Genomic DNA, 16,978 nt, shown 5'->3' with positions numbered 1-16,978 from the left:
TATCAATTTTAACTCATTTATAAAGGCAGCGAAATAAGTAAAGACTGCATTGAGGTTTATCTCAGCAAATGATCATATATCTAATTAAGCTCGTCTGATAAAGCAGCGAAATGAGTAAATGCTGTTTTAGGGTATATCGTTGTACTGGTGCTTTTTCAAAATTAACTTATCTGTAAAAGCATTGAAATAAGTATGGGCTGTTTTGAGTGTTACTCAGAACTGGAGCCTTCCTCCAATGCTGGCTCATTTGCAAAGGCAACGAAATGCATATAGTTTGAATTTGGGTACAAACGCTGGTGCTTATCCAATTTTCTTCTCTAAATTAAAATGAGAATAGCCTGTGAATGGTGTCACTTAGAACTGCAGTTGATATCTTATGCAAGCTCGTCTAAAATGAATATTGTCTGACTTGAAGTATCCCTCAGAGATGATACTCATAATATATTTCTCTTCTATTAGCAAACAAATGAGTTTAGGGGAAACTAAGCACTGCTCCTATCAACTTCAGCTCACATTTGAAGGCATAGAAATAAGTAATTGTTGTAGGGAATAACTAAGCAACGGAGCTTACCTCGTATGTAAAGGCTTTGAAATGAGTACAGACTGTTTTGGAGTATAAACAGCAAAAGTGCTTATATCCAATTTAGGTCGTCAATTAAGGCAAACAAGGAAATATTGGCTGTATTGGGGTAATATTAGGAAATGGAGTTTATATCCAGCTTAAATTTGTCTGTAAATGTATCGAAATAAGTAAAGGCTGTTTACGGTTGAAATCAGCATATGTTTACTCTTCTGTAAAGTCAGCATCGGTTGGTGAATATTTATCAAGAGTCCAGCATAAATATCATTAGGACACTTAACATTTAGTCATACATTGGAAGGGCTACGGCTCATATACCATAAGAAAACTTTACTTAACATCGTTTAGAAATAAAAATAAAATAAAATAAAAACCTTTCCCGTAACTCAGAAAAACAACTTGTTAATACTAATCCCCTAGCTTAGAGATGTCATGTGAATATGACCTTGAAACATTGTCATCAATTACAATTTACTAAGACAAACCACACAAAGATTATTCTCCCAATGAACAGATATGATGGTTAATGTATTTAATTTCGACACAGAACAAACACACGTTTGTCATGCATCCCTGCAGCCAGCTCTCATAAAATCAACATGCAGATAAAGTTGCAATAAGAATCCAACATTCCAAACGAAAGCATCACTTGAGTTAACGTTTATGAATCAAATTCGATCTATTGAACGTCAACATGGAAATGAATTGATTTCGCGTCAATAATCAACGTCGCACACTCCTTTCGGTGAAATGTACAAACAATGCGTTTTTCACTTTAGCTATTACATAAATGGATACTTATAGGCTTACAAAATAACAGATCAATCTTGTTCACATATATATTATTTATCCATTACAACTTTATGACCGTTTATTTAATGACCAATTCATAGGGAATTACTCATTTGTCCAGAGCATGGTCGGCAACTATGACCTACTAATAGGCAATAAAACCGCGGTAGATATCTGACAAACAGGTAAGCTAGATATATGTAAGGTCACTTGAATGATTCGACCTTACAATCTTAAAGCTTCATTTTGGAATCCGACCCAAAAATATGCTAATTCCATTGGGACATCCGACCAACAGTAGCTCCATTAAGGCATCCGACCTACATGTACTCTTGCTCTCTGAAAGCTTTGTTGAAGGTATTTAAGTGCTTCTGTCTTAAACATGATAAAAATTTAATTTATGTGGTGCTGAATTCTTAATTTAGTTTAATCTGCACAAATATATTAGAATAAATTATGGTTAAAAATAAGAAGACAAATACATAAGGCTTAGTAGCATTAGAGTGCTGATGCGTTGAACATAAGATTATTATTATATTGATGTGGTCCTTATTATGCCCATATATGTTTCTGTTAATGGTGAATAATTCAGGTGAATTTTTATTGAAATCAATCTACACAAACAGATAATGAATTATTTTTTAATTAGTAAAAACAAAGAAATAATGATGTGTGTCGGAGGAAGGAATATTTTTTCTGACATTTCGAAAATGGTGTCATACATGGGTTTTTCGAAAGAAATTGCGCCAAATAGCACCGTTGTTAGCTCACATTAGCACCAGAGGTTGTAATAGGTCGTACTTCATTTCGTGTTTTCAACACTTTGCTTGTTAAAACCGGTAAATACATTTTCATTTTATCTTCATGAAAATTGGTCAAAACGTTTATCTGTATGAATTAAACTTTTAGTTTTCTATGATTTAAATTTCACGAAAAACCTTGTTAACTCTCAATGGGTCATTTTTCAACCTTGAATTTGAAGTAAACGAGAAGTTAGACAGTATTTAATGCAGTATTGTCCGCCTAGAGGTTAGACACTGCCAACCATTTCACTCCTAAAAGTAATTTTGACCATGAGCCTCTACCTCAAATCGTTAAAAGTCATTTACTTGTCAAGGTCAACATTTTTTTGTGAAATTTGAGAGTTTTGTTAGCTTTTTCTATTCAGTTTTTTATTCAAACCATAGAGTGAAAATTCATATGATGGAAAACTACTGACAAAAAAAACAAAAAATAATACCACTTATTAAGACAAGCGATTCACACATTAAAATTTATGGTTGTTTTATTCAAATATAAATGACTAAATGTGGAACAGAATTAAAGAATATATTCATCTTGTATATACAGAAATAAATACAGATACAGTGTCATATTAATATATACTTAAGTTTTGATTGAATTAAAGGTATGATGATTTTCGTTGTATGAAAGGACTTAGTAATTATTAACGCACTTACCAAATGTTTTAATAGACAGATAAACAGCAACTGTTTGCAAATATTCTCTTAGATTATCATACGCCTAAATACAATAACGCCTATAGGACAATTGCACGTATAATAGATATGAAACGTTGTTTAACCAATCAAAAGCGTCAGTTTTATCAGATTCCGAAGTATTTCACAGATGTTCCGTTCGTCGGAATATGAAAGCAATTTTGAATAATATGCGTTTGATCTATGTTAGCGCAGAAGGAATGTTAATATTACAGCGTTACGGGAATTAAGAGCGGAGGAAGCAATGGTGTGATGAAAGTTAATGAAAGAAAAGAAATAAGAATTTAAATGATAAAAAGTAAAAGAGAAAAGTTTTTCACAAAGATGTCTGCAAGGAAAATGTACTGACACATGGTCTTTAGAAATTGTTTAGCTGCCAAGCAAGTGGCAAACAAGAACCATGAACATGTTTGTGAAAGAACCAGTACTTGTAAATTAGAAGATCATTCAAAACAACAAAATGGCACAATGGTTTTTAAAGAGGTTAATCCATTATAATTAATCTCATATATTGAAAAACTATCACTTTCATGTTAAAGTTCTAAATTATGGTAAACGATCAATCGTTAGAATGCAAAGATGTGTGAGTGCACTTTAGATATTAACATCGAGATTATATCTATGTTTATTACTATTGATTTTTATTACCAATTATATAAGTTTTGTATGGAATACAGTTGTGAATAACACCACACTGAAGCTACTTTAATGATGTGATATATCCAAAGGAGGTTGTAAAGAACATCATGATATGATTGTATGGCAAAGTTTGTTTCTTAAATAACATAACGGCCATCTAAAATTAGGTCACATAACATCATATTTCCCTAATTGCAAATTATGGCCCACGAGTGACTTAAACTTAAATTGAATAAGATTAGGGCGCTTTGTGTCCAGTTAAAGCTTAAGTTTAAGTTGGGATTTTCACTAATAACTTCTATACTCTTCATTCATTTGATTCAATTCTTCACAGAGTTGGTTACGACCGTCACACAGTCAGGTTACATAACTCAATATAATTCCTAAAAAAAATTGGCCCTTCATTAACTCTTTTTCGTGTCTGATTGCTTTTGACAAGCACATTGTTTTTATAAATTTAACCGAAGTGAACCTTGGTTATTAGAATGACCTTCGCCGTTGTTGGGCGGCTTTTAAATGACTTATTGTATGGAATAATTTTAGTTCGATATATGGTGACCAAACTTTGTGACCATACTTTGTATAAAGGAAAAAAAATATGGTGATTGCGTTTGGGCTTCATGTTTCTAGATCAAGGTCACTGTAACTGTGTTTTGGGTCCATGTGGCAAGGTTAATGTCACTGTTACTAAAAAAAGATAACCATTCGGTTCTAAATAGCTTTAAGGGTTGACATATTGTGTTCAAACTTGTAGAAAGGATGTAGAAATATTTTTAAAATAACTTCCATATGATTGAATTTGGGACCCTAGGGTCATGGTCAAAGTCACTGTTACTAAACATATAAAAAAAAAGTAAAAACCGAATTTCATAACGAGGCTGAAGTTCTTCTGTCATTCATTAAAAACATGGCTTCGTCGCACTGCGGCGTTTATTGTTTGCATTTTAAGTTGTCTTATTTATTGCTTTAGACAGGCACTATTTCTCGAGTATGTTATTCTATTCTAAGACAAAGCGGCATATAGTCGAGCGTGCTGTCCTACGATAGCTTTTGTTATTCTCGTTATTAAAACATATACTGATATATCTTTCTAATAAGGTCCTTGTTTCGGTTATCCTGATAGTTTTCAACCGTAAAACGTGGTTGAGCGTTTAATAATCACTGCCTTACTGAAAAATGTTTTGCCACAGACATCAATCTAATCGTAACACATATCAACGACTCTATCACATGCAATATATTAGATTGTTTAGCAAAACGGTATTCTGTAAAATACATGCAGAATGTATTTTATCAACAAAGCTGTTTACTTCACGGAAGCTCGCAGCGCATTTCTTAAAACACAAGCAACGGCTACCATCATATATATTGCGAACGTAAAAGAATAGTTTTCAGAAATATACATTTCTTGTAATACTTGATAAAACAAAAATTATTTTGATCGATTGTAAAGACAGTTGTAAGCAAATGTAAATGACATAAGTGTGACTCGATTAAAGAACCACTTGTTTGAGGTTGTCTATTCCAGAGGCACTTTCAAGTATATGTGCTTGATGCTTGAGATTTAAACAGAGCAACTCAGCTTTAGCTAAAATTCATCAAAGATATGTCAGTATTGAGCATGTTTCTTGTTAGTTTTCTTGTACCATAAATACAACTACTATTGCAAAATTAAACAACACATTACTTTTGTTCCATGCATTGATATCTGAATATGCATATGAGATTAAAAATATCTCAGATTTACTTTATGTTCGGGCGAGAATGAATTTATAAAAAATCACATCTACTAAAAAAATTGTTGAAAAAGTGTTGTTGTTTTTTCGTTGCCTTGAATCTTATCACAAATAACCTAAATAAACCCACCATTCCTTTGTGTATTTCCGCAAAACATTTATGTTGAGTAATTGATTCAATGGCGATACTTACTGAGCACGCGTGTATCATGCGTCTTAGAACCAGTTCTCACGCAAATTACAGCATTGTTCAATTTCCCTTTCAGCACTTGACATTTGTTTGTGCACATAAAATATAACGTGCCAAAGAAAAAGTGTCCCCTGAAGATAGCATTCTAAGTACATTTATCCTAGCATTAAATCATAATATTATCGAATTTTTCTTCAAGGTTATTGCGGACAATTTAGGAACTTACTTTATTATTTTTAAATATCGCTTGATATTGCGACATTAATTTACTTTTATATCATAAAATTCTTAATGATGTTTGTTTTAATCATTTAAATATATTCATAAAAAGTAGTTTTATTTCTTGCTTGTGTTTTTATAATACATATTGCATTCATATTACGACAAAACAATCAGGCGAGGTTGGATTTTTTACAATTTTTTTACAATTTTCTAAGTCCAGCAATGCTTCAATTATAACGTATGTTTTTATGAAGAAAGAAACCGATGTTTTTTTGTCTGACTAATATCAATTCATCTTTCATTATTCCTATGGAACATAGTAGAGCAATGTTCTTTTATACTCTTTCCAGTGGTAAAGATATATTAAATAGTGAAAGAAAACTGATATTTCACTGTTTCAGACTGTTTTGTATACTATTGAACATAAAGCCCCTTCTGCAATTCAAATCAAACATCAGCGCGCATAAGTCTTGGGCACAAAATTAACGACATAAACTCCGAAATAAGGGTATGTCGTACACAGTTTAAAACATATAATATGATAAAAACAATAAATATCTATATTTATCGTAACCCTAGTGCATTTACGCAATAACTGTATAAAAAGATAAAAGCAGATATTGGGTTATTGCACTAAGGTAACGGATGATATATACGCCAACATCTTCCTGTATAAACGTGTGCATCGTGGCCATTATCTTTCCAAAACAGGAGCGTCCAGCCTTGTTCCTTTATGTTGGTTTTATTTCATACATTGCAGCTCTGTTCTTGTTGTTTTAACCGAGTTAATTCTGTATCAGCCTTCAGATGTATACAAAACACATTTTAGCTGAATGCTATTCAAAGCAGATGAGAACAATATTCACTCTGCATTTAATGCATGCTAGTGAGTCAGTGTTCTGATTGTCAGAACTCGCAAAGTTACAGGAAAATTATTGACAGGAATAGGAATTGTCGCTGTTGAAATGTAAGTATTATAGACGTTTGTTCATCAGCTTTTAGGCAACTCCTGTTTGGTTAATCTTAACAATCCAATAAATCTCACTGAAAATTAGTTTTAAATGATTGACTGAGTGTTATTTTTCTGGAGCTTTTTTGTACAATCTTAAACCTGTTATCGCTATGGAAGGCAGTTTCTGACCGACAATATAAATACTATTTTAATGTGACATTTGACTGTCTGTAAGGCTTTAACATTCTCATATTTGTCTTCTGAGCGTGTAGTCTGAACCTTCCATTGTATTATTTATTAATATGATTAATTGATCAAAGTATCATAGTTGATATAAATCAGTCGTTCATGACGCACGTTTCTTAATTGCTAACATTAAAGTTAGCATGACGCACTTTTCATTGTTGCTAACATTGAAGAAAGCATTACACACTTTTTATAGTTGAAAACATTAAAGTTAGCATGACGCACTTTTTATATTTTATAACATTAAAGTTAGCATGACGCACTTTTCATAATTTATAAAAATTGAAGTTAGCATGGCGCACTTTTTATAGTTGATTTATGTTACATAGTTCTCTCTTTATTTCGCAGTTAGACAGAATGAGGCTCGTTCAGTTATTCCTGATTGTGTTCCTGGCCGCCTTGATGCCCATCCAGGGGTCACGGCTTAGAAGACTAGAAGAAGACGTGAACGCGCTCAAAAGCTTTATGTTTCGGGTAATTATATTTGTATTATATGTCATAGACCAAACGTTTAACCATTTACAAAATAAACGCTAATTCACTTGAACACAGGTCAGGTTCTGATGTATCCAATCACGGAATCTAATCATAACGTCCATGTTTAAAAACGTTCAGACATTTGAAGTTTATGCAATACTTTGTTAGCAACGGTCTCGTTAAAAAAACCAAATACATGTATTCTTTCTTAGATGACCATCACAATAGTATATTAAGTCTTTGTCAAAAACATAGCCACAGGCAGACAAGGTTGGATTCCCTTTATTGCATGTCTATTGTTAATATTTAAAAACAAACATATGGTTTGGATCTGAAATTTCGTACAAAGGTATCTTATATAAACATCTACCAAATAGTTGCCGATATAACGCAGGGCTTAGTTATCCCATATGATATTAATGAACACAAAACGTCAAAAGATTTGCAAGCAGGGAGAATGGCCGGTCTTGTTTAAACTATGTTTTTTTAAGAATAAATCTGATTAATTCCTACAAGTTGTGCATATTGTAACACATCTGGCTCTCATAAAGGTTCTGTTCGGGATGGCGTCCATATAACCGATGTGGAACAAGTCAAATCAATGAGGTCACATTTACATCAGTTTCAATTTATGATTCCTATTGTTTGAATTCAATCAAAAGTTACCACTTCAAGCAACTGTGATTTTTGATAACAGTAGCAGCACAGTTAACAATGCATCGGTATTTTAAGAACTAGTGTTCCATAAGTTAATGGAAAACCCATTTGTGGATATATACTTAACTTAACATAGTCATTATTTGTTTCCGATCAAACGTTTTCAAAAGAGATCTGATCAAATATTCAGATCAAAACAGTTGATTTTCAAATTCTGAAAATGCACCCTATTAACCCGACAGTCATCTAGTAATCTAGGAATAAGGAATTCTGACCAATTGTTAAGCCAATAGACATGGAGTTATTTGTAGTTCCAAGTGACAGTATTTCGTTCGAGGAAATAACCAGTTATAGTATACCTAAACATTGGGTTAAACATACAGTTATTAACAAGGAGCAGTAACTGTTGTCAAGGTTATATCAATTTACTGCTATTTAACCTTCAAGAGTTAGAAATTATCACAATACGCACACTTTACATAACCTTAGGATCCTAATTCTTGAACGCGCGGATATTACAAATAGTGCAATGCATTGTCAGTTAGCTGTAGCTTTAAATAGATGTTGCAATGAAGAAAGAATATGATAAATAATTATCGTATGACAATAAGACCAAGAAATAACATCCATATTTTGGATATGCAATTATGTATCACGACCCACTTAGCAGTTCCCAACATAAAGAAATAGGCGAAAATGACAGTTCCTTGCCAATTGTAGGAATTTCTGAAATCGGTTTAAACTATTTAAAAAAGAATCTTTAGATGATATAAAGGTAATGATTACTTGAAAACAAACCGCAAGTAACATAGTGTGTATGGATCAACATGTATGAACGATTGAAAAGAAAGTGAACAATACAATGAAGATGCAATTCCAAATGTCAACAGAAGCATTTATTAGAATATTTACATAAACACTTCATTCCTTAACGATGGTTGTTGTTTATCAATTTAACATTATTTCTGTATAAATTGCAATGCCATTTCCCATCGAAATCGCGTGCGTTTGTTTGATACTTCTGTCCTGTCATTGGGCGCAATAATACTAATAGGCGGGGCATATTTACTACGGAACTGTTTTTTTTTCAATGAAATCGTAGTAAAATTATTGGCAACATACAAAACTGTAATCTGCAGTAAAGCAATTAAAACAAAATAAGCAACGATAATTTGATTGATTTTAATGCAGATGATTTCATGATGGATGGAACAGTTGAAGAAATATTAAATTACAATGATAACGACTTATTTCGGAATTAGAAATTGACAATTGGTAAAAATAAAGCATCTAACAAAACATGAAATCGAGAAAATGACACAATAACATATTTTAGTGTACCCAGCAACGCCCAGAAGAAAGAGCTCAGTTCAACACTAAGTCTTTTCGCGTCCTCTGGCTTTCCTTCCGCGAAAGTTCACCTTACCCAACCCACCGCCACTGTCGTTTCCACAGAGACGTTTCATCCTCATTGAATATTTACTTCCAAAGAAACAACAATGCACTTGCTGATTTGTCCCACACCGTATTCCAACATGATTCATACACCAACTGATTCTTAAAAATAACACTCAACGAGAAAATTGACTGGAATTTCTCTCCAATTTGAAAACTGGATCGTGACTTTACAAACGCTAGTATCGGGTATTATCGCGAGATTGGTATAATCGCGAGATATAATGAGAACTTTGTAGGTGGCGATATTTTTGTTGTTTTCTTGTAATTGTTAAATTTTCATAACTCAAGTTGTATTTTTCTAGATGTAATACAGTTATAATAAGTATTTATAATATACTTGACTTTGAAAGTATAGAAAATAAACATATAAAAAAGAAACTATTTTATCTGTGCATTCATTGTTGTGTATGGTTGAAAGTGGTTTCCTTAGTTTATATTCTGCTGTTGAACTTGGGTGAACGAAAAGGGACATTATTTATTTCGTTTGTTTTTCAGATCAGTAGTCCTCGTTCAAATTCACCCAAAAATAAAGTTTCATTTCGACTTAAAATGAACTAATTGCCATTGGGTTTTTCTTTCTTCAAAATAAAGTTCGCGAAAAGAGAAAGCGTCCACATTTGACAAACTTAAATTAATATTTCATACAACTGTTCAATTATTTTACAGGAGCTAGGATCTATTCGAGATCAAGTGAACGAAATCTCAATTAGAGTCGAAACATTGGAAAACTCCACTGCAACGTCCGACCCGGGCAGTCCTAACCGAGACATGGACATTTTTTCTTACAACCTTGGTGATAAAACGGGAGAAAGTGGCAAGAAACTCAAACGTGCTGGAAATAACGACGCAAGTTATGTTGTAACAGATGAGGTTCAAAATATGCGTAAGGCGTACTCAAATGACAAAAAAGAATTACATAAACTTAAGCAAGATGTTAAGAATCAACTGAGAGAGCTTGAACAAAAGATAACTAGCCATATGGATAACCTGACTGCAGACGTGCAACACAATATCGAATACATTCATGAAAATATATCGCTGGCAAACATTACTTTGTCAGATGTCATCAATGGGTCTATTTCAAATATTAGTATTCTTTCGGACAATATCAAAAAGGAAATAAAAAGGTTTATTGAAAACACCAGTCGACAGCTTACATTACAATTTAATAAAACGGAATCAAAACTAAAAGATAATATTTCGTCCACATTCCACCATAATGAAGACAACCTTGAACGTTTCATGACACTTGCTGATCGCAATGTTAGCGAAATGATTCTTAAAGCAGATAACATTTTCAGTTTGCTGCGTACTAACTTTTCAGAAATGCCGAATCAAATAACCAATTTATTATTAGATTTACAAACAGTAAGCCTGAATATACAACATGTTGAAGAAAAGCAAAACCATTTGTTTGTGTTAACATGCAACGAAGACTTTAGTGTTAACAATGGAACAATACAAGATGGTTACTATTACCCGTGCGCAAGAGACATCCGTCTGGCCAACGCGTCCACATACCGCTTCATCGGCGTCCAGGGGCGGCTCGAGGTCCGTTATGATAATTCGTGGGGGACCGTATGCGACGATACCTTCGAAAAAGGTATAAGAAACACAAATGTAAAGGTTGTGTGTAGGATGTTCGGGTTCCGGGAATGTGACTGTGTGCGTGAGGCGGGTCTGGGTGAAGGCAGTGGGGTCATCTGGATGGACGATGTGGAATGTGGAGGAGGAGAAAGCAGTATCTTAAATTGTCATCATCGTGGGTGGGGATCTAACAACTGTGGTCATAGTGAGGACGTAGGGATCCAATTGTGGAATTAATATAGTGTTAAAATTATACTTTGATCAAAGCGATAAGATTTATACTGTGTTATAAAGAGTGCATTTTTTGCCTGGAAAAGGTTATGAATTTTCAATTACATTGCTGTTAAATGTCTTGTTTTGTTGTTAGTGTCGGTGTTTTTTTTAATTGATCTGCATATAAGTAAATGGGGGTTTATGAATATTGTCATGATGAGGATATTGGTTTTCGTATTTGATATACAATAATAACATAATGTTGCGATCAAAATGAACGTGTTTATATCTTATCTATTGAATAGGGTTGTTTGTTCTTTATTTAGTGAAAATATGTGATGAATTTTAACTTGAAATGTTTTTAATGGGTTGTTTATGGGTTTTTTTTTGCAATAACTCTGTATTAATATGTGTGTATTTGCAAGAAAATGAACATCACGTTAATGCAACGCCATGTACTTTTTGATAAATATACAACTCTACCGTTACATGTACAACACGGATCCTCTAGAGAAATAATTAATCAAATGATATCACTAACTAATATCGTCACTAGAATCATATAAGCAAGGATTTATGGAGATAAAACAATTTGGTTTAAGTCATTGACAATGTCCAATCGCTCGTACATCATTTAAAAATATCAATTGTATTAACGCAGCAAAATACAGAAGAACAATAAAGTAAAGTGGCATATTTATTTAAATGTCCGTTATTAAAAAACATATATTTACACCTCAACTTCCATTCCTTAAATGATCTGCCTTTCAGCAATTGCGTTCGATGAACGCAACATCTTAGGATATGTCCGGATCGCAATTCATCGCATAACGATATAATTGAAAACTATTGATCTTTTTATTGTTTGTATTGTGTCAGCAGGTCCCGTAAAATATAAATCAACATTTTAGAAAGTGCTATGTTATTATATTTGAAACGTTTTGTTGCCAAAAGTGTTTCAATTTTAAGTTAAAAGGATTTAAAGTGGTTCCCGCAGTATTCTGACGTAATTTAAAATTCTGTAACAGTCTGGTCGTCTTTTTTACAGAATGGGTAAGAAAGAATTACTGAAAGATAATCCAAAATGAAATGAAGTATTTTTTAACGTGTCTTGAATAAAAAATGAACTATTGGTGTACATATAAGGAATGAATTGCGGGGCTGATGTCATTATCGGAGATATAAACGCAAAAGGGCTGGTCAAAGTACGTGTGGAGTCCTTCGGACTAAACACACTTAGACCAGCCCAAATGGGTTCATACCTCGAAAATGACTTCAACCCCGCAATATATTCCATAATAAAAGCCGTAATCTGTGCAACCATATATAAATCTTTAATGTTTTTATGTAGCAACCAACTGTCCAAAACAGAAGGTTTTGGTAAATATTAAGTACGTTTTAACACTGTCAGTTTGTATTTATATATATATATACAGGTTTTAAGCCATTTAGATAACTTTGTATCTTAAAATAAATGTTTGAAGCATTGATAAACATACGTTTCATCCGTTATATTTTGCTTTTTATGTTTTTGCACCATGCTTATTTTATTCTATTAAAACGCATCTTTCTGGTTGTGCATTTCTTTTTTTTAATATCCACTTGCTGTTATGTTATGATGTATTCAATTACTTTAATAGATTGTTAAATTAACTTGAAAACTGTACCTAATCGTACGAGAACGCAAAAGTAAACTGTATTACCTTTCATACACGTTCTTAATGTACAATCTCTGAGCATTTGTCGAACACGCTATAAAGCCGCACAACAACACTTGTCAAACACGTTTAAAAGCCATGCACGGTGAATATTAGACCAACACACACTATAAGCATGGGTCCAGAACAATTACACGGCACGCAATCTGAACATTGAGCCAACACGTTTACAAGGCAAGCACTATGAGCATTGAGCCAATACGTTTACAAGGCATGCACTGTGAACATTAGACCAACACGTTTACAAGGCACGCACTCTGAACATTGAACTAGCACGTTTACAAGGCACGCACTCTGACCATTGAACCAACACGTTTACAGGGCAAGCACTATGAACATTGAACCATCACGTTTACAAGGCACGCACTCTGACCATTGAACCAACACGTTTACATGGCACACACTCTGAACATTGAACCAACACGTTTACAAGGTACGCACTCTGAACAGTGGTCCGACAAGTTTACAAGGTACGCACTCGGAACATCGACCAAACACGATCACAAGATACGCACTCTGAACATTGGTCCAACACGATTACAAGATAAGCACTCTGAACATTTAACCAACACGTTTACAAGGTACGCACTATGAATATTGACCGAAAGCGTTTGCAAGGCACGACTCTGAAAATTGAACCAATGCGTTTATAAGATGCGCACTCTGACCATTTAACCAACACGTTTTCAACGCACGCACACTGAACATTGGTCCAACACGTTTACAAGGTATGCACACTGAACATTGACCCAACACGTTTACAAGACAAACACACTGACCATTGAACCAACACGTTTACAAGGTATGCTCTCTGAACATTGAACCAACACGTTTACAAGGTACAAACTCTGACCATTGAACCAACACGTTTACAAGGCACGCACTCTGAACATTGAACCAACACGTTTACAAGGCACGCACTCTGAACATTGAACCAACACGTTAACAAGGTACGCACTCTGAACATTGAACCAACACGTTTACAAGGTACGAGCTCTGAACATTGGTCCAACAGGATTACAAGGAACGCATTCTGACCATTGAACCAACACGTTTACAAGGCACGCACTCTGAACATTGACCCAACACGATTACAAGGTACGCACTTTGAACATTGGTCCAACACGATTACAAGGTACGCACTCTGAACATTGGTCCAACACGATTACAAGGTCCGCACTCTGAACATTGGTCCAACAAGATTACAAGGAACGCATTCTGAACATTGATCCAACACGTTTACAAGGTACGCACTCTGAACATTGGTCCAACAAGATTACAAGGTACGCAATCTGAACATTGAACCAACACATTAACAAGGTACGCACTCTGAACACTGAGCCAACACGTTTAAAAGGTACACACTCTGAACATTGGACCAACACGTTTACAAGGTACGCACTCTGAATATTGGACCAACACGTTTACAAGGTATGCACTCTGAACACTGAGCCAACACGTTTACAAGATTCGCACTCTGAACATTGGTCCAACACGGTTACAAGATAAGCACTCTGAACATTGGACCAACACGTTTACAAGATTTGCACTCTGAACATTGGTCCAACACGATTACATGGCACGCACTCTGAACATTGTCACCACACTATAAGAAGGTACGCACTCTGAACATTTACCCTACACGTTTACAAGAAGATAAGCACTCTGAACATTGAGCCAACACGTTTACAGGGTATGCACTGTGAAAATTAAACAAACACGCACTATGAGCATTGGTTCAAAACGATTACACATCACGCAATCTGAACATTGAGCCAGCATGTTTACAAGGCATGCACTGGGAACATTGAGCCAACACGTTTACAAGATACGCACTCTGAACATTAGATAATTAATACTTATGAGTAAGGGGCTATTATAAGAAAAAGGCACTAACATAAGAGGAGGTGATTAACATAAGAGAAAGGGGCTAACATAAGAGAAAGGGACTACCATAAGAGACAGGGGCTAAAATAAGAGAAAGGTACTTACAGGGACTAACAGAAGAGTAAGATAATAAATATGAGTAAGGGGCATATTTAAGAGAAAGGGACTAACATAAGATAAAGGGACTAACATAAGAGTAAGGGACTAAAATATGAGTAAGGAGCTAACATAAGAAAAAGGCACTTACATAAGAGAAAGTGGCTAACATGAGATAAAGGGACTAACATAAAAGAATGGGACTATCATATGATTAAAGGACTAACATAAGAGTTAGATCAACATAAGAGTAAGGTGCTAACATAATAGAAAGGGACTAACATAAGAGAAGGGAACTAAAATAAGAGAAAGGGATTTACACAAGAGAAAGGGACTAACATAAGAGTAAGGGACTAATATAAGAAAAAGGGACTTATTTAAGAGAAAGGGGCTAACATTAGAGAAAGGGACTTAAATATCAGTTAGGGGCAATTATAAGAGAAAGGGACTAACATCACGGAAAGGGACTAACGTAAGAGAAAGGGGCTAACATAAGAGAAAGTGACTAACCTAAGAGAAAGGGAATAAAATAAGATTAAGGGACTTAAATATGAGTAAGGAGATACTATAAAAGAAAGTGAGTAACATAAGAGAAAGGGACTTACAAAAGAGAAAGGGACTAACATAAGAGTAAGGGACTAAAATATGTGTCAGGGGCTAACATAAGAAAAAGGGACTACCATAAGGGAAAGGGGCTAACATGAGAGAAAGGGACGAACGTAAAAGAAAGGGACTATGATACGATTAATGGACTAACATAAGAGTTAGGGACGAACATAAGAGTAAGTGGATAACATAAGAGAAAGGGACTAACATAAGAGGAAGAGATTAACAAAAGAGAATTGGACTAACATGAGAGAAAGAGACTAAAATAAGAGTAAGGGATACACATAAAAGAAAGGGGCTAACATAAGAGAAGGGACTACAATAAGAGTAAGGGGCTTAAATATCAGTAAGGCTTATCAAAGAGAAAGGGGCTAACCAAAGAGAAAGGAGCTAACATAAGAAAAAGGGACTAACATAACAGAAAAGGACTAAAATATGAGGAAGCGACTAAAATAAAAGTAAGGGACTAAAATAAGAGTAAGGGACTTACAATAGAGTTAGGGATCATATAAGAGAAAGGGACTACAATGAGAATAAGGGATTAACATAAGAGAGAGGGACTAACATAAGAGAAATGGACTAACATAACAGAAAGGGACTAACATAAGCTAAAGGGACTAACATAAGAGTAAGGGACTAAGATAAGAGAAAGGGACTAACATAACAGAAAGGGACTAAAATATGAGTTAGCGACTAAAATAAAAGTAAGGGACTAAAATAAGAGTAAGGGACTTACAATAGAGTTAGGGACTCATATAAGAGAAAGGGACTACAATGAGAATAAGGGATTAACATAAGAGAGAGGGACTAACATAAGAGAAATGGACTAACATAACAGAAAGGGACTAACATAAGCTAAAGGGACTAACATAAGAGTAAGGGACTAAAATAAGAGAAAGGGACTAACATAAGAGAAAGAGACTAACATAAGAGAAAGGGACTAAAATATGAGTAAGGGACTATTATAAGAGAAAGGGACTAAAATATGAGTAAGGGACTAAAATAAGAGTAAGGGACTAAAATAAGAGAAAGGGACTAACATAAGAGAAAGGGACTAACATAAGAGAAAGAGACTAACATAAGAGAATGGGACTATTATAAGAGAAAGGGACTAAAATATGAGTAAGCGACTAAAATAAGAGTAAGGGACTAAAATAAGAGTAAGGGACTGAACTAAGAGAAAGGGCCTGACATAAGAGAAAGGGACTAACATAACAGAAAGGGACTAACATAAGCTAAAGGGACTAACATAAGAGTAAGGGACTAAAATAAGAGAAAGGGACTATTATAAGAGAAAGCGACTAAAATGTGAGTAAGGGACTAAAGTAAGAGTAAGGGACTGAACTAAGAGAAAGGGCCTAACATAAGAGAAAGGGATTAACAAAATTGTAATGGACTAACATAAGAGTAATGGACTTACATA

General features: G+C 34.3%; 1 protein-coding gene across 1 annotated transcript; it reads left to right on the top strand.

Moving 5' to 3' along the window:
* The first annotated feature begins 6,496 nt into the window (after positions 1-6,496).
* Positions 6,497-12,821, top strand: LOC128222265 (uncharacterized). The gene is made up of 3 exons (XM_052931224.1): positions 6,497-6,625; positions 7,205-7,330; positions 10,115-12,821. Exons 2-3 carry the CDS (start codon positions 7,214-7,216, stop codon positions 11,270-11,272), a joined length of 1,275 nt encoding a protein of 424 aa, XP_052787184.1. The 5' UTR covers positions 6,497-6,625; positions 7,205-7,213; the 3' UTR covers positions 11,273-12,821.
* The last annotated feature ends 4,157 nt before the right edge of the window (positions 12,822-16,978 follow it).

Source organism: Mya arenaria, chromosome 16 (assembly GCF_026914265.1).
Source record: "Mya arenaria isolate MELC-2E11 chromosome 16, ASM2691426v1".
NCBI classification, from domain to species: domain Eukaryota; kingdom Metazoa; phylum Mollusca; class Bivalvia; order Myida; family Myidae; genus Mya; species Mya arenaria.
The sequence above is the reverse complement of the archived record's forward strand: the minus strand, read 5'-3'. Positions and strand labels throughout refer to the sequence as shown.